Source organism: Drosophila subpulchrella, chromosome 3R (assembly GCF_014743375.2).
Source record: "Drosophila subpulchrella strain 33 F10 #4 breed RU33 chromosome 3R, RU_Dsub_v1.1 Primary Assembly, whole genome shotgun sequence".
In the NCBI taxonomy this organism is placed as follows: Eukaryota; Metazoa; Arthropoda; class Insecta; order Diptera; family Drosophilidae; genus Drosophila; species Drosophila subpulchrella.
Window position 1 is genome coordinate 20,000,001 of NC_050609.1, and position 26,031 is coordinate 20,026,031.

Sequence of the window (26,031 nt, forward strand, 5' to 3'; positions counted from 1 at the left end):
TGCCTTCTGGCCGGGCTCCGTCCTGATGTCTGGCATTTGAATTTATGCACATAAAACTAGCGGAAAATTTGATGTTGATGTTGACAAAAGGTGACAATTGTTCGCCAGAACTGCATTTAATCAAGTTCAAGCCAGACTTCGTTAGCCCGAGGACCACAAATTAGTCATTAGCATGTGCTTATGGGCTGTCGCAGTCAAAATCAGTGTTATAAAATATTAAGGGTTACGATCTCTCGAATGGGAAGGGGCTGGCTTAAGTTGATGCATAATTCAGGACACTAAAATTTACCAACTCAACTTTGGTCTGACACACATTTCTGCGCTATAATAATAATTAGACAAGGGCCGGATAGACAACGTCTGTGGTTATTAATCAGCCCCGAGCAGTGCGCACATGAAAGTGTGCTATGCAAACACGAAAAACTTTGCCCTCAACTTATTTTCAACAAATTAATTTTCCAACCACCAGAAAGGAGAAGAGCGGGACTTTGTGGGCTTGTTTGCCCAACTATAGTTAATGAAATCAGTTGCACTCGCCCAGATTGCGAGTGTGTAAATTTAGTTAACTGCAAACTTGAGCCAACATTATGTCTGGCATCGATGCCGGTGGTTCTACCTGCCTGCCTGCTGCACCTCTTAAACATTTATATATTTCGCTGCTACTTTTTCCGCGGCACCCGTTTGTTCGTTTTTGGTTTTCTGGGGTGCGTTGCAGTGCAATTTCCAGCTGCCAGACGCAGAATTTCCCCAGCCGCATACATCAAGCTGCGGGCAACCGAGCACGAAAATTCCCACCACCTCCGTCTGCGCCGTACGTGCGCGTATGGAAATGATGTCCGTTCGCGGCTTTGGTAATGTAAAACGTAGCAAATTGAGTTCATTTCGCTGACGGACTCCTGGCAAGCAGAACTTATCATTAGTATCGCTTTTCAGCGCACCCGTGCCGCATGCCGAATGAAGCCATCCCACACATCGCACATCCTAGCCAGGAAACAGGAGCGGGACAGGAATAGGAATGGCGGGGTGGGTACGGCGAAAGGAATAGGGATACGTGATCCTGGCGCACGTAAACATGTAATAATTACTCGGTTCTAGGTGTTTTCAACTCACTTTACTCCGCTAAAAGTTGCGGCGAAACTTTTCAAGCAGAACAAGTTGAGCGGACACTGAAAAAAGTGACTTAAATTATAGATGGCACAGTCGTAGCACATAAATGTTTAACACACCGAGCTAAAGTCTAAATCCGTTTAAAAGTATACCTAATCCGAGAGGTATATACTTATTTTCTCAGTGTGGGTGAAAGGCGAGTCCTGGCCTGACCCTGCTAAGCGAGTATTAGTGGAAATTTAATATTGCAATTAATACAGCAACAAAGTGTGCATTGCATATTAATAAGTTAGTTTGTCGCTCCTAGTTTGAGTGAGTGCCCGAGTTGGTCCCGGGTTTTGGCCTCCGCTCACATGCTCCTGCCAGTCTGCTAGTTTGCTAGTTTGGTAGTTTGCTGGTGTGCCAGTGAGCTCGTGTGCTCGGTGGATTAGTGCACTGGAGGGCAAACATTTTGCGCTCGTAAAAGCCAAAGTTACAACCCCGCAAGTTGGCTGGGGGTTGAAGGGTGCGCTTGCTTTTAATGGTCTCCGTCAGTCACTCATTCCGTCGCACATTCAATATTCATATTCATATTCATGCTCCTGGTCGCCGCATTTAAGCTTTTAATGATTTCGGAAAAGTTCGTCCCGAAATAAAGGGAAAGCAGGGAGCACCATCGGATGCAAAAACTTTTCTCTTAATGCGCTTAGCCGTGGCCGTTTAACTGCAAACTTAATTCGCAGCTACACACATTTTTCCTATTTTTATTCAAGATCTTTTTTCACGCGCCGCGACGCCATTCAAAAGAAAATCTGGCATTTTTTATGGCTGTGCGGGCGACAAAAACTATTTGTGCAAACAACAAAGAAAACTTGCGCTCACAAAAAGGAAAATCATCATCATCAGCTGCCGGAGGAGCGAGACTAGGAGCAGAAACAGGAGCGGCGGCAGCAGCAACTAGACAACTACAAAAGCGCAACAAAAGCAATTTAAATTTAGCCAGCGGCATAGCTGAGCACTGAGCACTGAACACTGAGCGTTGTCCGAGCGAACAAATTTCATTTCATTGCCGAGCCCGAAACGTTTTTAGTCATAACTTTTTAATTTGTTTGTCAGCGACAGGCAAATCGCAACGACAGCCCAAGGTACAGTGAAGCAGCCAGCGAGTAAACTGGTTACAAGAGACTTGGTTTACATTTTTCTCTTAGGTTTGGCACTCCTCGAGAATGTTTGGCGCTAATGGACCTTAATGTAGCCCAAAAACATTTACTTCACTGGTACCTATTTGCTCTTTTGATAGTCCACCGTACTCAATCGAATCTAGGCATGTGTCGCAGCCACTCTGATTAGCGCAATTGTAGGAGTTCTCATCCATGAGAGATGAGATTTTGTCAGCCCCAAAAAGTGTGCTACGAAAATCGATTGAGGGCCGGATAAATCATAACAATGCTTAGGCATCGTGTCCCGTCCTTCGTCCTTCGCCCTTCGCCCTACTCCCACCCCCCTTGCCCCCTGCTGAGCCGGCCCCAGCTTTGATCAATGCAAAAATGCTTGGTGTACATGTCTCTGGGGTTGATTTATCTATTTACTCGGCAGCCTCGTCATCAGGGACACCAAGACCAGGGTTGGGGAGGGCGGAAAAAGGACTCCCTTTTGTAGCTGTCAATATTTAAAACGTTGTCCTGTTTCGGGGCACGCAGCTGCTGTCCCCTTCCTGCTGTCCTCCTCCTGTAACGCTGCGTGCTTAACAAGAGTTTATTGAATTTTATTTTCTCATCTCAATTTGATGCTAGCACGAAGCAATTCCTTTCTGCTTGCCCTCACTTATTTTGGGCAACATATTGCTTGTCCCACTTCTTGACATCATTTTTTGGGGAAAAAGAACTTTGTCTCTGGTGCATTTAAATTTCAAATTGTTTTATTGCCGGACGAACCCCAAAACAGGGAAATAATTGAAATTTTGTAGTTGGAAAACACTTTATATGCAGCGCGCTTGTAAATCGCTTATTATAAAAAATGTTATAAATTTCAACGCACAGCGAAAACTTTTCCACCGTGTTCGAGTCAAGTTTTTCGATTACGGATTAATGTAATTTTTTTCCTCATATATATACTTTTTTTATTATTTTGTTGTTTATTTTGTCTTGCATACTGACCCCTCCCAGTGCTCATCTAGTTTGTTTGACTTGTCGGCCCGGCTTGAAAGTTTGATGAATTTTTAAATTTAAAAAGTTTATTTGTGCGTTTGTAAGTTAGCCGAGGGCCGGCAGTTCTGCGGATTATTATTAGAAGTGCAGGCTGACTGACTTCGACACTTCAAAGCGAGTTCGCTGATGAGGTCGTGACACTTACGGGCGCTTTCCCCGCGAAGTTGCTGCCGCCTAACATGATGTTTATCCAAATCCCCAAGCGCACTGCCTAATTTGAAAAATTTTCTATTTGTCCTCGCAGCGGAATCTTTCATGTTTCATTGTCAATATCTTCATTTATCGTGCGGTTTGCTGGATTTGTTCGCGGTCTTTTTAAGCACCTAGGGGTTGTTTTCCTGCTCCTCAGTTTCATTGCTATTTGCTTACGCAGATCGCTGTTGACAAAAATATTTGCCACAACGAGCAGCACAGGTGGGAAAAGTGGAAAAGCGGCTTGTTGAGCCATATAAATACAAATGAATTTAAATAATGCTGTATTTCGTTTTTGCGGGAATTACTAAAAACAAAACTGTGGAATTTGTTGCCACATAACAATAATAATTACACACAGCAATGCAGAGGGGATCGATGCGAAAACTATTTAATCACAAAATATTTTCATGTACGACTGAGTGCATTTAATGACGGCCAGATGGAAAATCGCACGAAAAATAAGCGAAAGACTAAAATCAACATTTAAATCGGCTAATGGATAAGGGCGGGGGTGTCAGGTATTGTGGGGCGTATGTTAAACAAAATCAATTACAGATAATTTAACGTGTACAGGGTTGCGAAAAGGGGAAGGCACATAATAGAGTCATTTAAGTACAGTTTAAACATTAATGAGGGTCGGGGGGTAATTGCAGCAGCAAAGCAAGGAGTTGCTGGCCACGGTAAATCGATAATAAATGTGGCAGACGTTGGTCGTCCGTTCTGCCAGCTCGGCCGTTAGAATAACAAACGGAGCACACATACGCACTATGGACAGCCGACACTCGGACACTTGGACACCTAACACAAAGGACACAGGATACAAGGGGCGATACTCGGTACTGAACACCGAGCACTGGCACACTGGGCCCACAGCACAGGCCACGTTTGTTTGACTCGCGGCCACGGCTGGGGAAATACAACTGAAAGAGGAGCAAGAGGGTCAGTGCCGGCCGTTCTATTACCAGAAGTGAGTGACGAGGAGGTACAACTTTTTGCCTTTCGCGCTGCAGTTTGCGCCAACAAATTGCAGCGACAGTTTCAACGCCAACTAATCAATATGGGCGACATGTGGCCGAATGGGGGAAAAAGGAGGCGGAAAGGCGCTAACCACGGCAAGAAGCAGAGGTGGTGGTGGAGGTGGAGGCGAACCGGAACAGTTGGCCAGGACAAAGCGTAAGTGCTGGCCAAACAATTGCGGTTAATGCTCGCCTGCAACCCGATAGTTATGACTGATAAAATAATAAATTCAGCCAACCAACAACTTTGGCTCTACCTCCTTTTCTTTTTCGCAAACCCACTCTTTACCTTCATCGAAATTTACCAACTTCCAACAAAGTTGAGATTGAGTCAATAAATTCGGTCGGATATAGAAACCCGATCGGAAGCTCATTTGTATGCTGGTCAGCTGGGCGAGCGGTTGCACATTATTTTATTACGCGCAATTGACTCACACAACCCAAAAAGTGACCCTTCGGAAGACGTGGCCCAATAAAAAGGGCTGAAAAGGCTGGCCAAGGAAAAAAGGACCAGTGTGCTATATTCACAATATAATATAATTTAATTGGCATTTAATTATGCCTCATTCCGCATTCATTAAATGTTTTAGTAATAAATATGATTTTTTGGTGAATGCGATTTGAATAACCCGGATATATAGATTTAGAATACTTAAAAATAATAAATTAATTGTACAAAATAAATATTGAGAGAAACCATATCTAAGAGGAATTACATTTTTCCTAGTGTACAAATGTGCAAATGTCAGATTGTAGAGTAAGACATTACGCAATTATGTGAATCAGTAATTGTAAAATGGGACTTTGATGTTGTATATTCACTTACAGCTAACTTAATGGTCTTAGTACTAAATAATTGATTGGTAATCAAATTAACAATTAAAATCGCAAATACGTCTACGAAACAACGACAACAACTAGGAGCACGACAACGAATGAGAAAATGCTATGTTAGCTACAGTGGTGAGTGATGAAAAATTCGGAGATTACAGTGCATATCCAAGCTGTAGAGTTACCAAAACAACAGGCAAAGCAAGAGAGAAAGGGAGTTAGTGGGAAAGAAAGTTAATATCTACTTCTCGACAGGAAAATGACTGAAGGAAAACTCAAAGAGATCTGAGGAGAGACTTGTTTTATAGCGTTTTTAGTGAACACACAAACCTTTTTAGGAGAAGATAAGTGTAGTGAAGTTGGCGATGGCATAGAACAATCAGAAGATGCAGAACTGCAGCCGCTGCTGGCGCTGCTGCAGCCCAGAACGCTGGCCAGGGGCAGGTGGTGGGGCATCATCGGCAGTGGTGCTGGCCCCAGAAGCGAGGCCATTGCCCCAACCGCACCACCCACTCCCAGCCCGGCGCTCAGGACTGCATCCGCTGCTGCCGGCGGCTGCTTCTTAGTAGTAGTAGTAGTTCTAGTTACGGCTGATAGATTAACTGTATTATTTACATTGTTGGTCGGAGTGGTGGCCGCCGAAGTGGGCGTGGCCGCGGTGGCGAACATGGCCGACGAGGCGACCGCCGCCGCCGGAATGATGGTCAACGGAGTGCTCGGAGCCGCGAAGAACTGAGTTGGCACCGATACGGGGACCGGACCCGCAATCGGTCCGGCGATCGAGCCCGGAATCTGGGCGGCTACCGGCTTGGTGGGCGTGGCAGGGGCGGTGGCCACACCCACTGCACTGTTCACCTGCAGTTGCATGTACGTCTGCAGCATGGCCTGCGCTTGGGCTTGAGCCTGGGCCTGGTAGTGGAACTGCTGCTGCAGTTGTTGCTGATGCTGCACTTGCGCCTGTTGCTGCTGTTGTTGCTGCTGCTGGGCGGCAATGGTCGCAACCTGGTGGTGAAAGACGGCCGCCTGGTGTTGTTGTTGCTGCTGATGCTGCTGCTGCTGCTGGTGCACCTGCATGGCCTGATAGGCGGCGGCTGATGCTGCCGAGTGCTGCGGATGCTGATGTGGATGTGGATGCGGATGCGTGGACGGCGGTGCGTGCAACAATTGCATTTGCTGTGCGTGGTGGGTTCAGATTATTTGTTGTATTTGGTTTTTGGCGAGGGTTTTGATTTGGTTTCAGTTTGGTTTTTGAATTGGATTTTCTGTTTTTCTCTTAAATAAAATACAAAACAAATCGCAACAAACTCAAAAGTGTGTGTGTCGTGGAGTGGACTGGACCCTTCCGACATCATCCGTTTGAAATTATAAACTGTGTTTCAGGGGCTGGAGAAATAGGTTGGGCTACAGGAAGTTATTCGAGGGCTGAGATATAGATTAAGAATTCAGGTGAGAGAGATAGAGCAGTGAGAGTTTTTAGCGAGCGCTACTAGTGGATAGTGGATAGTAGAATCTACAATTGGAACCATAGAGAGGCAGAGAATGACCGATACAGAGACAGTAACAGAGACAGAGACGGAAGCAATAGCACAAAGATTTGGACAATTTCAACAGATCTAGGCCCGCTCACATATTGGCCACTTGGAAGAACAGCTTTAGTGAAGAAGACGTGAAAGTTTTTGTGGCCAAATCATGAGTCGAGCATCAGCTTCGTTTAATTAGATTTTAATGTCAATGGCTGGGTTGGTAACACAATCTTAAAATAAACTATATACACGACCGCAGAGATGGTGAAAAATTATCATTAAAAGTAAATCTAGTTCCCAAACCGAAGCAATCAATCAACTTAAAATAAAATATATATAAACCCTAAAGTATGTACAACTTAGAAATAAAGACAAATACAATCTCCCTAATTGACATTAAAAACTTTTGAAATTGCCCAATACATAGTTCATAGATCAGTTAAGTTATATTAGGTTAGCTGTATAGATTTATTATGGCAGAAAGAGGTAACCAAAAAATATGTTTAGGAATATAGTTGGCTTTTGCATAGTAAACTGTACAAGTTTCTTATATATCTTTAGTTAATAAGTAGTCATGGCATATTCATCGATCAAGACATACAGAGTTCTTGAGTCCGATATAGGATTCGTTTTCTTATTTTTCGGGTGTTAATTTAGCGGTTCTAATTTTTCGCTTTTTTGCTTTCGAGTGCGGATTCGGTAATTTGATTAGGATCGGATTCTGGGCGGCGCTTACCATTATTAAATCTTGTATAGGGGAGGACTCGGCCGAATCGGATGCAACGATCTCGCTCTTTACCGTTGCTGCTGCTCCTGCCACTGACGAAGTGGGCGGCGGTGTGGGCGTGATGGGTGTGGGCGTGACGGGGGCGTTGGCGGCTAGCGACGCTTGAGAGCTGCTGCTGATACTGAGCGCTGCAATCGCTGCTGACGCCGTGGTTTCTGTTAACGCGGCAATGATGACAGTTTTATTGGCAACAAATGTTGATTAAAATTTCCTCCGCTTCTGTTTTTAGCACTTGGTTGTTTCTCGAGAGTTTTTACTGTTTGGCGCGTTTTGAGTGTAAGACTTTCGGTTTTTTTGGTATTTTCTTGACGGGTTTGGTTGATGGGGAAATTGCACAGGGTTTGTTGATTTGCGTGTTTTTTGGTGAATATATGAGCTCTGCTTACTGATATACTATAATGCCAATTGAATAAGTTTTCGATGTCAGCTATGCCAATTGTGTGACGTAAAGCTTTACGCAAATTGTTGCTACACTTAGTCGATGGACAAGAAAACAGCTAACAAGTTTAGTTTTACGACTACTACGATTTATCTGATTTTGAGCGTATTTTAAACTATTTTTTAAAAATGTTAATATGCTAATATATCACTACTGTGTCTGACTAATAGCTTAGATGTGTATAAATATGTGTTTAGAGATTTGAAAACCGTTTGAAGATTGTTTAAAGTTCTGATTGATTGCAAGATGATTGTAGATTGTATAGACCGCTATAATTGTTCTTAAGCCTCGAAGTTTTCTAGAGGAGAGTGGTTGTCTTAGAGATTGTCATAGAATAGAGGTTCGATTTAAGACCTGTAAAGTGCCAAGGCTAGCAAAAGTTTTTTATAAATATATGCTGTAGAGAAGATGTATATAAATCCTATATTACGCGCGAAGGCGATATATCTGATGTGTATATGAAATACGCTAATTTCGTGTGATTGTCAAAACGCGATTTCTTGTCGATCGAGGCATTGATTAGACCCGGCGATCCCACTTTAACCCTATTCCCTTAAAAACGTTAACCCCTTACTGTATGCTAGAGACAAAGCTAGGAAAATCTGGCTGTGGTTACATTAAAATGTCGATTGAGAGTGATTGAGATTGAGTGGGTCTCTGATTGACGTTGCTTGCTTACGAATTACAAATTGACTTTGCCTACGCCTTCCTACAACCGATATTTCGTCAGTGTGCAAAGACAGAGATTTAGCTATTCAAAATTGGCTACTTTGCTTTATTTGCAGGGTAATCTGGGGTTGGTTTGATTGTTTAGTAGCATCAATATTTATACAACTATTCCTTCTACTTCTGTTTAATTTTTCTCATCTTCCGCGGCCTCTTTCGCTTGCCTTCTAATTGTTTGCTTGCCGTACTTTGATGCTGATATGTTTCTATTTAACGGGTTTATTTCTCTCCTTGTAAATATTTATACTTAATTTTCAATTTAACAACCTTTGCATTCTCTCGCTTCTCTGTCGTCGTTTTCTTCAACCTTCCTGCCTATCACCTTTATTATTTCTTGTTCTTGCTAATTTGCCCTTTGTGGTCACCTTTTTTAATTGATTTCCCCCACCACTTATCAGCGTTCAAATGCCCCTTTAAATTACGCTCAAAATTAACAACCGAACATACAAATATATAGATATATATTGATATATAAATTTCTATAAAATTCACAATTCTCTCGTGTATGTCTCAACAGGATCTTGATTTTTGTAAATATCTTTTGCAAAACTTTGATTACACTTAGTTCGTATATATAATTTAAAATACTGTTCTGTACCGACTGAAATTCTTTTGATTTAGCAACAATTCACCACTTTTTGCCTGTTTCTTGTTTTGTGCCTTTCTGTATGATTTTAATTTGATATTATTTTGTTTTCTTCAGATTTGATTTTTAGTGGATTCTGCTCGGTAGTGCTTTGATGGCTGATGGGTTTTTGGGCGGGGCGGATTTCGGATGGGGATCGGTTGGGGCTTAGAAAAATACCAGGGAGTTCGTTTGGAGTTTTGTTGCTTTTAGCTCTGGATTTATTTCATATATGCTGGGACTTGTCAGGCATTTCTATGTCGGTTTCTGAATGCTGGTCAAGAGATGACAGAATTCGTGTGATTATTTTCTTGTGAGGTAAATGGTGGGGAAATAAAATCAAATTCAAATAAATAAATGGAATCAAATTTTGAATTTTTACTTTCGCATATTATCTTGCCAATTCAAAGCCAAACGTGAAGCTCCAAAAAATCGAGAAAATAAACCATATGAAGTGAATATCAATTAAAAAACGAATAATAGCTTTGCACAAAATAAGAAACAACAAAACGAGACACAATGGGCATGAATATTTAATAAAAATTGCTCTTATTACCAATTAAGTGTCGAGTCAGAGTCGTTGAAGTTGGATGAGAAGTGAAGTTTTTATTTGTTGTGGTGGATTCTCTTGATTTTATTTTCAATCAATATTTTTGTTAGGTTTTATTGCTGTTGTTGCGGATCTTGTAATTATGGCTCTGGAACAAAGGCAAAAAAAATCATGGAATATTTCGCGATTTCGAATATTTTGTGCTCTCTTGTGCGCTTCAAGTGTGTAAGTAATTTAACATTTTTGCGAGACATTCTTTATTATTCTTTTTGTGAGTTGTGAAAAAACACGTTTTGGGCCCGAGAGCCGAGCGAAAGCCCCTGTGTTTCTCTCTTCCCAGATTCTGATTAACACGCACGAAATTTCTTTAGCTTTACCGGTTTGTTGTGCCGCTGTTGTTCTTGTTGTTGAGTCACACTTTGGCCCGCTGCAAAAACAGGTAAGAAGCAAGAAGAGAGTTCAAGCCCGTGAAACGCCGCGTGGGCCGAGGCCGTCTCCCTCGCACTCCGCCGACGTGTAATTACAACAATAAAAATAAACTACGGGAATTATTTGGATGCGTACTTAGTACGCCAACAGCGGCAGCGACAAGTGGCCAAGAGTCTACGTCTATGCTGGCTGTCTGTGTGCGGCCTATTGGAACGCGGGCCATAAGGTTTTATGGCCAGAAGTCGACTCGAATCGGAGTTAGCTGAGGAAGACTACGTCTGCGTTTTTGCCTGCTATTTTGTTTTTTCGTCTTTCTTTTTCGGTTCTCGTTTCGTGTTGTTTTTCCTTTATTTTCGTTTATATTATTTTTTTTTTTTGTGGCCCGCAAACACAAAACGTGTTTCTTTGTTGGCGAGGCTCTTGGTTTTGCCGGCTCTGAAATTTCTTCGCCTATGTGAGGCTTAAACGCCGAGAACAGGAGCGAGAGACGCGAAGACTGATGATGGCTCAGAACTTGTTGTTGCCAAGGCCTATAGGAATATCGTCGACCAAGAACTGGAGAGCGGCTCTCGAGCAACGAACTTTTGCCAGCAACTCGGCCCTCGCTTTACTCGGTCTTCGCTTATTGTAAAATTATTATTACTTTTGTGAGCACAAAATATTCTTTTTTTTGTTGTGTTCTTGCTGTTTTTGATTTCTTTTCTTACATTTTAGAGAGCGCAAGGTGCGATAGAGACACTGGGAAATGAAAATTAGAGTCGAGTTTTTGGTTGGGACTTTTAATTTGATTCACACGCGCAAAAAGTGAAAACACCACGAAGCCGGAAGTCGATTCGATTTTACTTTTCAATTTGTGATTGTGAAGCTTCGATTATAATATTCTCGGGGACTGGATCTGGATCTGGATCTGGACTGATGTGATCTGTTCAAGTCGGGCACTGGATGCGAACTGCGCGTGTTATTTTCTTTTTATCATTATCCGCGTGCTGCTTGCGAGGCGTTGTTGCTGCTGTTGCGGCTGTTTTCGATTTGAACCCGACTTTGATTTGGATATTGAAATTCGTGAGTGAGTGGAGAGTGTGTGAGAGAGTGTTCTGGGGCTCTGGCGTTCTGGCTCCTGCTGCTGCTGCTGATGTTGCTACAAGCGGTGGTGGAGAGGATGTCGCTGGCGTTGCGGAGGTGTGTGGCGGTGGTTGGTTTTGGGCGCTGACGGCGACGGCAACTGCGACTGCGACGCCAACTTTCGGTGATGGCTGAGCTGAACTGAACGGAACCAGGGAACAGACGGGCTACCGACCCGATGATACGGTGATACGATGGTACGATGATACGATGCTACTGCTGCTGTTATACTAGGTGATTCGATTCGATTCCTATAGAGAGCCAACGAGCTGAGCGGCGGACAGAGTTGGAACGGGTTAAAGCAAAGACTGTACGAAGACTGAAGTAAGAACGACTGGCATTCTAAGGTAATATACCTTTTTGTTTCGGAGTCGGACGCCGATGCCTCTGCCTCTGCCGCAGTCGCAGTCGCTGCTGGGATTGAATCTGTTGCTGCTGCGCTGGCAGAGGCAGCGGCAGAGCGGCGACGCGTGTTAACCAAAATAAAGCAACAGTGGGCCCAAGAACCGGACTCGGGCTCAAAGAACGAACGCGGCCGAGACGAGCAGCCACGAAACGCTGCGGGAATCGGTCGTCGTGGGCAGCATTTCTCCTCTTGGCAGCGACGACTCCGAAAAAATGCGATAGGAAAACGAGTCATCAGTAGCACACCTTTTGGGCCTTCTCCTGTTCGGCCGTTCTCTCGCGCTCTCATCCGTTGGTCTGCTACCTGCTGGTGGATTTATTGTATTTCTTCCTCTCAGTGAATTTTTTCAGGTGCGCAATTATCAAGTCATTATTTTCAGCGGGGCACAATGATCTCTTATATTTCCACAAAATGTATACTTCAATTTTATGAAACACAAACCAATCCGTATAAGACTTTCGAGGATCGGAACTGGAGGGGACAACTCGTGGCCAACTACCCGAAGGATGCCTCCCAGGCTCCCCTTATTTTTGGTTGTTGCTCTTGTAATCGCAATTGTTGCAGTAACATTACTGGCACACACACACACGGGCAGGACACACGCACACACACGAGCACTCCCACGTGAGACAGCAAATGCATGCGCCATGCGTGTGCGCCACCCAAAAGCCAGAGGTGCAAGCGAAAGCGCCGAGGGTGCGAGCGAGAGGCAGACAGCTACGATAGCAGCAAAAAAAGCCAAAACGACGTCGGCAGCAAAATCAACGAGAAAATAATAATTGTTACACCTGCTTCGGAAATGTGGCAAAAGGGGGTGGCACACACACACCCCCACGCAACCGAAGCTCGCTCGGTTTCAGGTGAGCGTATGCCACCCCCCAAAAACGCAGCGGAAAGTGCCGAAGTTCGGAAAAGCGAAGCTCGGCCAAGGCTGACGAAGCGAAAGCGAACGGAAAAGCCGACAGAACTTCCCGACGCCCACCAGCCGACGGCGACTCCGAACGCCGGCAGAGCGCATGACGCCAAGGTGCAAATTATGCGTAGGTGAGTGTGTTTCCGGGTGTGGGATGGTGGGTGGCTCACCCCAAAATGAGGGGGAAAACCCGAAACAAATTTGTTGTAAGGGGTAGTGTCAACTGTTAGGCGAAAGCCTTTTCTAGAGCTTTCTGTTATGAAGGGAAGCCCAGTAAAAGTTGCCCTTGCCCCTGTAAAAGTCATCATAATCCTCATCTGATTTTCCCCACTAAATCGTCGAGAAAACTTCGAAATAGATTAAAAACAGTTTGGTAAATATTTTATTCTGGTTTTCATTCTGAGAACCATTAGAATACCGAAAGTTATGAAATGTAGCGGGGTAGTTTTAGATACCCATTTTAACTATTTGAAAAAAAAAACGAGTTTTGGGTTCCCATTCTAAAAGATGAAAAAATTGAACTTGAAAATGAGTTAAAATTTGACCCTCGCTTAGAAGATACATTTTAATGTAGAACATTAGTAAATTAAACCCACAAATTCATAGAGATATCCCACGTCTAAATCGGGATCCAGTTACCCAAGTTATAAAAGTTAGAAGATTAATTTTGGGTTCCCATTCTGAATGCCATTAGAATTACGAATAAATCGAACATGAATATGGGTTAAAATTTTGACCCTCTGTTAAAAGAAATATTTAAATGCAGAATATTAGGGTATTCAACCACAAATTCATAAAGGTATCCCACGTCTAAATTGGGATCCAATTACCCAAGTTATACAAGTTTGAAGTTGAATTTTGGCTTCCCCTTCTGAAGGCAATTGGAATTACGGAAAAATCGAACATGAAAATGGGTTGACATTTGGACCCTCTGTTAAAAGAAATATTTCAATGAAGAATATTAGGGAATTCAACCACAAACTCATAGAGGTATCCCACGTCTAAATCGGGATCCAGTTACCCAAGTTATAAAAGTTAGAAGATCAATTTTGGCTTACCCTTCTGAAGGCAAATGGAATTACGGAAAAATCAAACATGAAAATGGGTTGAAATTTGGACCCTCTGTTAAAAGAAATATTTAAATGTAGAATATTAGGGTATTCAACCACAAATTCATAGAGGTATCCCACGTCTAAATTGGGATCCAATTACCCAAGTTTTACAAGTTTGAAGTTCAATTTTGGCGTCCCCTTCTGAAGGCAATTGGAATTACGGAAAAATCGAACATGAAAATGGGTTGAAATTTGGACCCTCTGTTAAAATAAATATTTCAATGTAGAATATTAGGGAACTCAACCACAAACTCATAGAGATATCCCACGTCTAAATCGGGATCCAGTTACCCAAGTTATAAAAGTAAGAAGATCAATTTTGGGTTCCCATTCTGAATGCCGTTGGAATTACGAAAAAATCGAACATGAATATGGGTTAAAATTTTGACCCTCTGTTAAAAGAAATATTTCAATAAACAATATTAGGGAATTCAACCACAAATTCATAGAGGTATCCCACGTCTAAATCGGGATCCAGTTACCCAAGTTATAAAAGTTAGAAGATCAATTGAAATTTGGACCCTCTGTTAAAAGAAATATTTCAATGTAGAATATTAGGGAATTCAACCACAAACTCATAGAGGTATCCCACGTCTAAATCGGGATCCAGTTACCCAAGTTATAAAAGTTAGAAGATCAATTTTGGGTTCCCATTCTGAATGCCATTGGAATTACGAAAAAATCGAACATGAAAATGGGTTAAAATTTTGACCCTCTGTTAAAAGAAATATTTAAATGTAGAATATTAGGGAAACTCAAAAAGGTATCCCACGTCTAAATCGGGATCCAGTTACTCAAAATATAAAAGTTAGAAGATCAATTTTGGCTTACCCTTCTGAAGGCAATTGGAATTACGGAAAAATCGAACATGAAAAGCGGTTGAAACTTGGACCCTCCGTTAAAAGAAATATTTCAATGTAGAATATCAGGGAATTCAACCACGGACCCTCTGTTAAAAGAAATCTTTCAATGAAGAATATTAGGGAATTCAACCACAAATTCATAGAGGTATCCCACGTCTAAATCGGGATCCAGTTACCCAAGTTATAAAAGTTAGAAGCTCAATTTTGGCTTACCGTTCTGAAGGCAATTGGAATTACGGAAAAATCGAACATGAAAATGGGTTGAAATTTGGACCCTCTGTTAAAAGAAATATTTCAATGTAGAATATTAGGGAATTCAACCACAAACTCATAGAGGTATCCCACGTCTAAATCGGGATCCAGTTACCCAAGTTATAAAAGTTAGAAGATCAATTTTGGGTTCCCATTCTGAATGCCATTGGAATTACGAAAAAATCGAACATGAAAATGGGTTAAAATTTTGACCCTCTGTTAAAAGAAATATTTAAATGTAGAATATTAGGGAATTCAACCACAAACTCAAAAAGGTATCCCACGTCTAAATCGGGATCCAGTTACTCAAAATATAAAAGTTAGAAGATCAATTTTGGCTTACCCTTCTGAAGGCAATTGGAATTACGGAAAAATCGAACATGAAAATGGGTTGAAATTTGGACCCTCTGTTAAAAGAAATATTTCAATGTAGAATATTAGGGAATTCAACCACAAACTCATAGAGGTATCCCACGTCTAAATCGGGATCCAGTTACCCAAGTTATAAAAGTTAGAAGATCAATTTTGGGTTCCCATTCTGAATGCCATTGGAATTACGAAAAAATCGAACATGAAAATGGGTTAAAATTTTGACCCTCTGTTAAAAGAAATATTTCAATGTAGAATATTAGGGAATTCAACCACAAACTCATAGAGGTATCCCACGTCTAAATCGGGATCCAGTTACCCAAGTTATAAAAGTTAGAAGATCAATTTTGGGTTCCCATTCTGAAGGCAATTGGAATTACGGAAAAATCGAACATGAAAATGGATTGACATTTGGACCCTCTGTTAAAAGAAATATTTCAATGAAGAATATTAGGGAATTCAACCACAAATTCATAGAGATATCCCACGTCTAAATCGGGATCCAGTTACCCAAGTTATAAAAGTTAGAAGATCAATTTTGGGTTCCCATTCTGAATGCCATTAGAATTACGAAAAAATCGAACATGAATATGGGTTAAAATTTTGACCCTCTGTTAAAAGAAATATTTAAATGTAGAATATTAGGGTATTCAACCACAAATTCATAGAGGTATCCCACGTCTAAATTGGGATCCAATTACCCAAGTTTTACAAGTTTGAAGTTCAATTTTGGCGTCCCCTTCTGAAGGCAATTGGAATTACGGATAAATCGAACATAAAAATGGGTTAAAATTTTAACCCTCTGTTAATAAAAATATGTAAATGAAGAATATTAGGGTATTCAACCACAAACTCAAAAAGGTATCCCACGTCTAAATCGGGATCCAGTTACCCAAGTTATAAAAGTTAGAAGATCAATTTTGAGTTCCCATTCTGAATGCCATTGGAATTACGAAAAAATCAAACATGAAAATGGGTTAAAATTTTGACCCTATGTTAAAAGAAATATTAAAATGTAGAATATTAGGGAAATCAACCACAAACTCATAGAGGTATCCCACGTCTAAATCGGGATCCAGTTACCCAAGTTATAAAAGTAAGAAGATCAATTTTGGGCTCCCATTCTGAATGCCGTTGGAATTACGAAAAAATCGAACATGAATATGGGTTACAATTTTGACCCTCTGTTAAAAGAAATATTTAAATGTAGAATATTAGGGTATTCAACCACAAATTCATAGTGGTATCCCACGTCTAAATTGGGATCCAATTACCCAAGTTATACAAGTTTGAAGTTCAATTTTGGCTTACCCTTCTGAAGGCAATTGGAATTACGGAAAAATCGAACATGAAAATGGGTTGAAATTTGGACCCTCTGTTAAAAGAAATATTTCAATGTAGAATATTAGGGAATTCAACCACAAACTCATAGAGATATCCCACGTCTAAATCGGGATCCAGTTACCCAAGTTATAAAAGTTAAAAGATCAATTTTGGATTACCCTTCTAAAGGCAATTGGAATTACGGAAAAATCGAACATGAAAAGCGGTTGAAATTTGGACCCTCTGTTAAAAGAAATATTTCGATGTAGAATATTAGGGAATTCAACCACAAACTCATAGAGATATGCCACTTAGAAATCGGGATCCAATTACCAAAGTTATGGAATTTAGAAGTCTAGTTTGGGGTTCCCATTCTGGGATCCATTGGAAATACGGAAAAATCGGACATGAAAATGGGTTAAAATTTTGACCCTCGAATAAAAGAAATATTTGAATGTAGATTATTAGAGAATTCAACCATTAACTCATAGAGGTATGCCACTTTGAAATCGGGATCCAATTAACAAAGTTATGGAATTTAGAAGTCTTGATCCAATTACCAAAGTTATGGAATTTATAAGTCTAGTTTAGGGTTCCCATTCTGGGATCCATTGGAAATGCGGAAAAATCGGACACGAAAACGGGTTAAAATTTGGACCCTATTTTAAAAGAAATATTTGAATGTAGAATACTAGGGAATTCAACTCATAGAGGTATCCCACGTCTAAATCAAAGTCCTATAACTCAAGATATGAAATCCAGAAGTGCAGTTTTGGGTTCCCTTACTGAAAGCCATTAGAATTACGAATAAAATCGAACGTGAAAATGGCTTAAAATTTTGACCCTCTTTTGAAATGAATATTTGAGTGTATTATATTATGGAATTTCACCACGAACTCATAGAGGTATCCCTCATCTAAATTGGGAACCAATACGAAAATAAAAAAAAACTGGTAAATCTCTTAATGCACTTTCTGCCAGCATGCAAATAAGGCTATTGATTTGGTGGGGGAATAAAGGGGAGAGGAGCTCTCACTATGAGTTTTAACTAATAAAAATAAAATGCCATTTACAGTACTTGTTGGATTTTTTATAAGAACCTTTAACCCGGCTAGTCCGTAAACCAAAACGAAGGTTTTAGCCGTGTCAGCTGGTTGGTTCGGGGGTTCATCAGCCCCCTCGATGGAAATAACACTTTTAGAGGAGCGTTAAATCCGACGACGAGCCAATGTCTGTGTGCATAAAAATCGCTGTGTTATTGTTGCAGGCGGCAGTTGTGGCTACAGCAACAACAGGGCTCATAACAACAACATGGGCATCAGCATCGTCATCGATGACGCCGATGAGAGCTGTTGTAGTTGTAAACGGTTTATGGGATTTACGCGCAATTTGCTGGCAACTTTCATGGCTATACACTGCCCAAAAATCAGATGATTATGTTAAATTCTGTATTTAGTGTTGCTGACTTAGCTTGCTGTCTGAATATAGGTCATTTGAATATTGGTTACACCTAATATCGAAGTCAATCATTTTTGTTATGTTAACTTTACTTTACTCTGTTCTTTTCTCAAATTTCTAAAACATGTAAAAGACTTAACATAAAACAACTAATTTATGTAGTGTACAATTTTTTTTTATATTTCGGATTCTGTCAGTGTACTTTTTGTAGCGGCAAAGGACAATAGGATGGAAGTCTGGGGGTCGTGGGGCACATATAAAACAATATGCGCCCCAGTCTAAGCTGGGCTCGTTAAATGATTTGCGTTTGTTTTTACCCCCTGTACCTTGGCCAGCCCCCAGTATTGGCCCGTATTAGCCCGATGTTGTAACTGCTATAGGTTGCTAAAAAACAACAACATAAAAAAAAAATGTAAAACGCAGCTTACCTGCAGAGAGCGTAAAAAACGCAAGGCAGGGCAACAAAAAATAAATTTCAAGCTCAAATATTGATTAAGCCGTTAAAATTGGTTGCCGAAAATGGTATGGCCTCGCTTTACATAAAACTCTGCTCAATTGGCTGAACAATTTGATAATCGGGTGGGCGGGGTTTCCCCACAGTCTACTTTCTGCCAACATTGTTGCAGCAACAAGTCGTCCAAGTACAGCCATCGCATCGGAGACAAACACAAACAAAGCCGCAAAGATTGCAGTCGCTGCCTACGTGCAACTTGCAACAGCAACATGCCACCCCAGACACAAGAAACACACAAACATACGGCTTAAAGTATGTGGCTGGGTCCGCTTATTTATGTGTGTTGGTCCAATGCAGTCGCATAATTCTACTAGCCAAGTCGCCATCCCGTTGGCCAGAGGAGAAGAGGGTGGTGGATGGCGAGGGGAGGGGAGGGGAGGCAGCAGTTAGTCGAACGGCTCAGGCATGCAACAGGCAATGAATCTCAATCTCGGCTGCGTTGTCGCTGAGCCGGGAATAGTTGCCAGAACCCAGCTACGAATGGCCAACAACCAACAGCCACAACAGGGCTTAGAGCCAAAGCTAGAGGAGAACCAGCCAAGAAAGTCGGCTCCCAGTGCTGTTGACTTGGCAATTCAAGTGCAACAAGCTGGCGGACCAGGGCTGCACTGGCAGCCCATAGGGTTTGTGCGAGGGTAATAGTCGAATCTTTGAATACCCTAATGGAAAATACTCCCGTTCTCGTTGCAAACTTTTTATCACGTATTTTATGTTGACTTTTTCTAACGCTTTAAGAGCGTTACCGAAACTCATAATATTTTATATTAATTTTAGAGCTTGTCCTAATAACGCCATCTGCAAGCTTTTGCTTATAGAGTAAAAACTAACCCAGACCAGAACGTTTCGAGCCGTAAACGACATTCAGCTGCAAGTTGAATGTTTTTAGAGAGAAATATGCGGTAACAGCATATCCTAGTCCCAGTCCCAGGCGAGGTTCCAGACCAAGACCAACCTAAAGTTGCAGCTTCGGCCCGGCAAATGAAGCCAAGCGAATCTGGCGACCCACCAACAGAATAGTGAGAGGAGGGAAAGAAGGCAATATGGAGCCAACCAGCGAACCAACAACAAAATGCACGATACAGTCAACTTGCCACATTTTAATTCACTCGAATATTTCTTATACAGCCAGTATTATCTCCTATTTTTTATTTTGCTAGCCTTCTTCTCCAGCCATTTCTGGCCCTCGGTTGACTGCTTGTTCTTATGCACTGAGAGAAAATATTTGCACAATTAAATATGAGATTTTAACTTAAGGTTTTGATATCATAAAACAAAACACTATTTTGATTTAATATTTCATTTAATGTCCGTAAGAAATAATTAGTTAAGCAAATAAAGTTTTTTCCGAGTGCAGAAATGGCAGAAACGGCAGAATTGCATGCAGCACAGATAGGGAATGGGATGCAGCTGTAGACAGAGACAGATGCATCTTGCAAGTGCTCCCCCTCTTGGATTCTTCTCCTCCTGGCTTCCTCTCGAGCTTAACTTGGCTCACGGCATTCTTTCCACTGCTGCTTTTGGCCATAAGTCGCCGCTGGTATGTGTCGCCTTTGAGCTGCCCCGCCCTCATTTCGCCCCCCAGATATAACTCCTTCCCAACACATGGCAATAGAATTATAGTGCACCGCCGCTGTCGCTTGGTTTATTTAACCAAAATTTATGGTGCCCAGAGCAGGCTGCTGGAAAATGCAAATTGAATGGCAATATTCCCTGGAGAACATCACTCATGTAGCGATCTTTCTCGCTTTTTTCCTTTTATCATTATTTCTGGAGCATATCCCAGCTCCGATTCGATCTTGTCATGGCATCAACAAGATAATTGCCAGTCAAGTGCTAGTCCCTTCCCAAAGTCTCTAATCTGTTCTTCAGTTCAGTGGAGCATGCAACATGAAGTTTCTAGGAGGGAAGCAAGTTGCATGCTACTATTGGCTTTTGACCATGAACTTTGTCGTCTGAGCCACAAATATTACTCAACGCTGATTTGCAGCCCCATTAAAATGTCCTGAAACTCCCTTACTTATTTAAACACCCCACAGCAATACCCTCAAAATAAATGTTTCTTTATTGTAACCTCATTTCTCTTATTGACCCACCCTTGACCCAAAGCAAATGCAGATCCGATTCGGAATCGGGATTCGATTTCCACACCAAAACCAATGCAATCTCCATGAACGAAACATTTTCAATAACGAAATTCCAGTCAAAAAAGGCTTAAATGCACCAACAGCCAAAGGAGCAAGTCGGTGTAAAAGGCGGTGAGCAGAGAAGGTGCACAGAGAAAAAAGTCTATTTACGTAGCACATATTGGTCACTAAGTTATTTAATATTAGTTTACTTAATTTGACGCTCAAACTCCCTTATCTTAATTTCCAATTTTGTAGTGCTAGGTTTTAAACTGAACTTAGCGAGATCGATATTACAGCAATTTTTTGTATCAATTTTACCAGTGCAGGTAAAGCAAGCGAAGAGTGAAGTTTCAACGCAGTCGCAATTATATTTGGACCGCAAATGAAACAAGTTTGGCAACTTTGGCATCGACAGGCATTTTGCAGCGCTGTGGCGGAGAATCGGTGGATTCACAAGGCGGATTCAGAGAGTCGGATAAATGAGGAGGGGAGCCATCATTGCATCAGCCACCACAACAGCTTCATCATCATCATCATGACCGTGAGCAGCAAAGTCTGAGGATTTTAGCAGACTGCATATCTGAGATTCCAGCGCCTGTATGCGAGTGTGGGTGTGGCGAAAAAAGGCAGGAAAGCATTTTACAATTGCATCAATCGAAGCAGGGCAGCCACGTCGTCCATTAGCCCAAGTGCTTTAGCTATTATCGCCAGCCAGCGCGACGCTAATGGCGCGCAGAGAGCTCGTTATGATTTGCCAACGAGTACCAGGCCCGGAGGAGAGTCGGAAAGTCCTGGCCTGGCCGCGTAATGAAGCATAATCTCATTGTAACCACTTACAACCAATAAGGACAACAACAAGCCATGCCCGATAAGCGGATTGGGCCGAGAAACAACCCAGCCAGCTCAAGGAGGCCAAAAGGAATTCAGGCGTGGGCGACAACTACTTGGCATATCCTGGCACACTGACTGACTGACTGAATGACCACTCACCCAATATAGCACCACCACCCACATCGAGTGGCACTTTTTAAGTTTATTTACCTCGCCACTTGCGTCGTCCCTTCTTGAGTTCTGATTTCCGACTCACGGGTATTGATGTCGCCCGAGCTTTTCATTAGCGTGAATTGGGCGGGAAAGCATTATGTTTGCCACTTGACAGAAGTATTTCATTCCACTCCCTCATTCCCCATTTGACATATTTTTTTGGGACAGCCATCAAAAGGAAACTTGTTACATGCCTAATTTGAGCCAAGTGTGAACTGCAGACCGAATGAATAGCGCTGAAAGCTGCCTAAGCAGATTTGGATTAACCACTGGAGAGTCCTTCAAAGGGATGCCACTGATACCATGTTAGATACGCTTCAAACGAATTTTTATTCTTTTGTTGTTTGTTATATTAACGACAATGGAGATATTTTAACAAAAGCCTACAGCAAATAAATAGACAATGACTGGCAACTTAACAGAGTAAGTTAACCTTAGTGAAATAAAGAGAGATAAGGTAAGTTCAGGTTTAACTCCTCTAATAGCCAAATGAAACAGTACAGCAGGGTTAAGTAAAGAAAACTACTAGGAAAGGATTTTAAGGAATTTTAATTTCAATTTACCCAAACAAGGTACAAAAAGGGTAAGCCAGAAGCATTTAGACAAAGTACGATTTATAAGCACTAGAATTTACTCTGTACAAAAATAAAGTATACCATCCTCGCTCGGGTATTAAACGTTTATCTTTGGAGGCTTCGAATTATCCATTTATATTTTATATTTCCTTGATAATTTATTTTTTTAAACAAACAGCACGCATTAACCGAAAATAAATAAATAATTTTTAAATTAAATTAATACTAAAATTATAAACTTAACTCTCGAGTTAACACATACAGAATATACCTTAGCTAAGGGCATGAAAGCTAGGTAGAAAAACAGCGGACCTGAGCCAAAAAATGAAGTCAAAAGTCGTTGCGGAATATAATTTGGTAACTGAAATCAAGAAGGTGCAAGAGGAGCAACGCAGGCAGATAGAGACAGTGGCAAGAAGCAAAGCCAACAATGGAAAATATAATACGACGCTGCTTCTGTAGCGGAGTTTACCTTTGGCGACCTTCGCGTTACAGCCAAGAAAGAATACGGCAGTGGAGAAGGAGTAGCCTGATTGGAAGGAATTATATGGCCAAGACTATGGCTGCCTCCTCTCGGTTTCACCGCTTAAATTGTGATTTATTGTGCTTACGGTTCTGAGTTTACAGAAATGAAACTAACGGCTAATGAGCTGCAATGTTCAGGAAAACTTTTGCCAGCGCCAAACAATGAATTTGAATGAAATCAAAAACGAACCAGTGCAAACGGCCACAAAGGCTTTAGCTTGGCTTTAAGCCGCGCCATCTAAAAAGAGGCAGCAGAAGTGTATGAAGCCAGACCCGTAGACAGACAATGAAAGCGAAGGCCAAGCCGCGATTTTGTTTCATGCCAGCAGCGGCAGTCGGACGAAGAAGCCGGCGGATAGATAATGAGCCTCCATCACGCCGAGACGGAAAAGGAAGAAAAACTTTAAGAACTCGATTGCGAAATACCCTTGCAAATCGATCGCTTCCTGAGTAAATAGGAAAGAAAATCGAAAAACTTTTTATTTCTAAATTGTTCCACATAACACCCTAAAATCGAACCCGTATCTGACATGAAAAAATGTTATTAAAAAATATATGTCTTTTTATGTCTTTATTTATTAAAGTTGCACTCGTTTTCACAACGGAACTGTATCCTTAGCCAGGGTATAAAAAGTAGAGAAGCTGTCTAAAGCCAGTTTGGCAACTGCCACTGCAATAATTTTCTTACTCGTTTTTTTTCGCATTTTTTCGTTTGTTTATTTCGACGATAGCGCGCCATTTAAGGGCCTCAAGGCCAAGGTTTAACGAGCCAGCCGAAGACAAAAACAGAAAGAGAAAAGGCAACAGAAACTGATCGCAATCGGGCCAAAAGGCGAGCGAGGCGCGGAGAACTCTGGCTGGCTGGCTGGCTCTAGCAGGCACGGAGCCAAGTTCCAAGCTCCGAGCTTCAAGTCCCAAGCACTTGGCACACAAACAGCGAAGCAACAGGAAGAAGTGGCATGCCACACGATTCCATGCATAATAAATGCGCAACTGGTGTGCGAGGAAACCGGTTTTAGGAAACACGCAACGAAAGCGAGGCTACCTCCCATCTGTTATACCAAAAGAGGGGCCTACTTGGCCAACAGAAAGCTCGGCACTGAGCTGAAAGCTTTCGAAGAGCTCCGAAAAGGACGAAGGGGCGAGGCTGTTAAGGCCACAGAGCTTTCGGCTGTTGACTAACAGCAGTAGAAGAGTGGCGTCGGCAGATGGCTCGGCGAACCGTCGGTTGGCCAACAAGCGGAGCAGCTCTGGCCAACTTCCGGCGGCAAATCAGCGCAGCAGACAGCACAGCAACAACTGATGCGCAGTCTAACTGGATACTGCGGCAAACTTATTTTTCAAGTTGGGGGATATGATTAACAATCGGGTCATTAAAGTCACCTACTTAAATAAGTCGCAAAAATAAAAGTATAACTTAAACATCAGAATACAATTTTCTGATTATATAAAAATGATTTAACGACAGTGTTACTTTTGGTCAAATGCACACATGTTGGTCAAATAAATCTTAGGAACTATATTCTAGCAACGAGTTTCCCCCAGTGTGGAGATTCTCTGGCTGGCTGGGCATTTGAATAACCTCACAAGAATGCAGATTCTAACAGCTACTCGCGACTTTGCGACTGTCTGGGCCAAGAGCAGCAGCCACGGCCAAGAGCCCCTAGACAAGAGTCGCTAGACTAGTCCAACCACTCGCGGCTCCCAAGACCGGGAAGAGTACGTTGACCATTTTGGCCACAAAAACTACAACACACTTTGCCTGATGACTGATCGTTGTTGGCCATGAGAAAAGTTACAACACTTGTCGTCGCGTCGCGTAGCGTAACATTTCTCATGAATTGCAACTAAATTTGTAACAAAAATCGCAGACTAAAAGCCGTGCTGTAAACATGCCAAGGAAACTGGTTAGAAACCACGGCTTTATCAGTGTCTGCCGCCTGCAGAAATGGGAAATGTTGAGCTATTCTCCTGAGAGAGTGACTCTATGGAATATCACAAATATCTATCATTCTTAACTGCGAAATATCTAAAATTATATATATATTGTTCCTCTGTATGTATTTAATACTTTTAATTTAAATACTTTTGAGTATGTTTCTTCGCTTTTTAGAATTTGTTATCAAATCATCTTATACGTTTTATGAAAGGTTTCCCTCCTATTCAGTTCATTCAGCTTGAAACTCCGGCACAGCACATGCCCAAGTAAAAAATGCAGTTGGTGTGCGGAAATCAACGTCACGATCATGGCCACACAGTCATGGATATGGCCATAGAAGTATCTGTATCTATGCGCTGGCGTTTATTGACCCTAATGAAGTTGGTAGCAGCGGCAGCGCAATTCCTGCACCAAGCCGCACTTCTGCATGGCGTGCTCTGCGGGCAAAACAATCGCAGCGCTTTAAGTTGGCGAATTCAAATTTCAAAGTCAAACACGAGCGTATTGCCAGTTGCAAAAACAAAAGGCAACAGATCGTCGCGCCGACGCAACTCTTTTCTGCTTTTGGCCAAGTTCAAGAAGCAAAGTCTGCAAACAAGTCCATTGCGAATGGTATGTGCACTGCCCTCCTTTTCCCTCCTGCGGTTGCAATAAAAACCAGTTTGGGACTGCATTTTTGAGTTCTCTGCATGTGCTCCTGGGGCAGCCACAAAAGCATTTAAGCAAAAGTCGTCTGCCGCCTGGTTTTTGTTGCTGTATGTGGTCGATATGAAATTTATGTCGCTTGAAAGCATTTTCTCGGAGGCATTTTAATTGAAATGCTCCGCCAGTAAGGGGGCTGATGGAATTTTCAGAAGTATTTAAATTTAATCGCAAATCGCAAGTATTGAGTGGATCCATAATCACCCTTTGCCCCCATGCTAATAATAAAGTTCTCAAAATATGCCAAACTTTGTGCGTAACAACAGGAACAACAAAGGAAGCGGGCAAACTTTAGCATAATAAATAAATAAGGGGAATGAATTTGGCCAAAGTGGCATGAGGAAACAAATTCGACTGGCAGACCTAATGAAAAT

General features: G+C 41.9%; 1 protein-coding gene across 8 annotated transcripts in view; it reads right to left on the minus strand.

Moving 5' to 3' along the window:
* The window catches only part of LOC119560289 (polypyrimidine tract-binding protein 1), a 146,952-nt gene that overhangs the window by 75,221 nt on the left and 45,700 nt on the right, over nucleotides 1-26,031 (minus strand). Inside the window, exons 1-3 of one of the 8 annotated variants that reach the window (XM_037873715.1) lie at nucleotides 11,122-11,835; nucleotides 9,992-10,133; nucleotides 7,595-9,709 (exon numbers count right to left, since the gene is read on the minus strand). The exons of the other annotated variants lie outside the window; for them this stretch is intronic. Of the exons in view, the coding sequence (XP_037729643.1) occupies nucleotides 7,595-7,597 (3 nt within the window). The 5' untranslated portion in view covers nucleotides 7,598-9,709; nucleotides 9,992-10,133; nucleotides 11,122-11,835. Of the gene's footprint in view, nucleotides 1-7,594; nucleotides 9,710-9,991; nucleotides 10,134-11,121; nucleotides 11,836-26,031 lie in introns of those variants that run through there. 8 annotated transcript variants of the gene reach the window in all.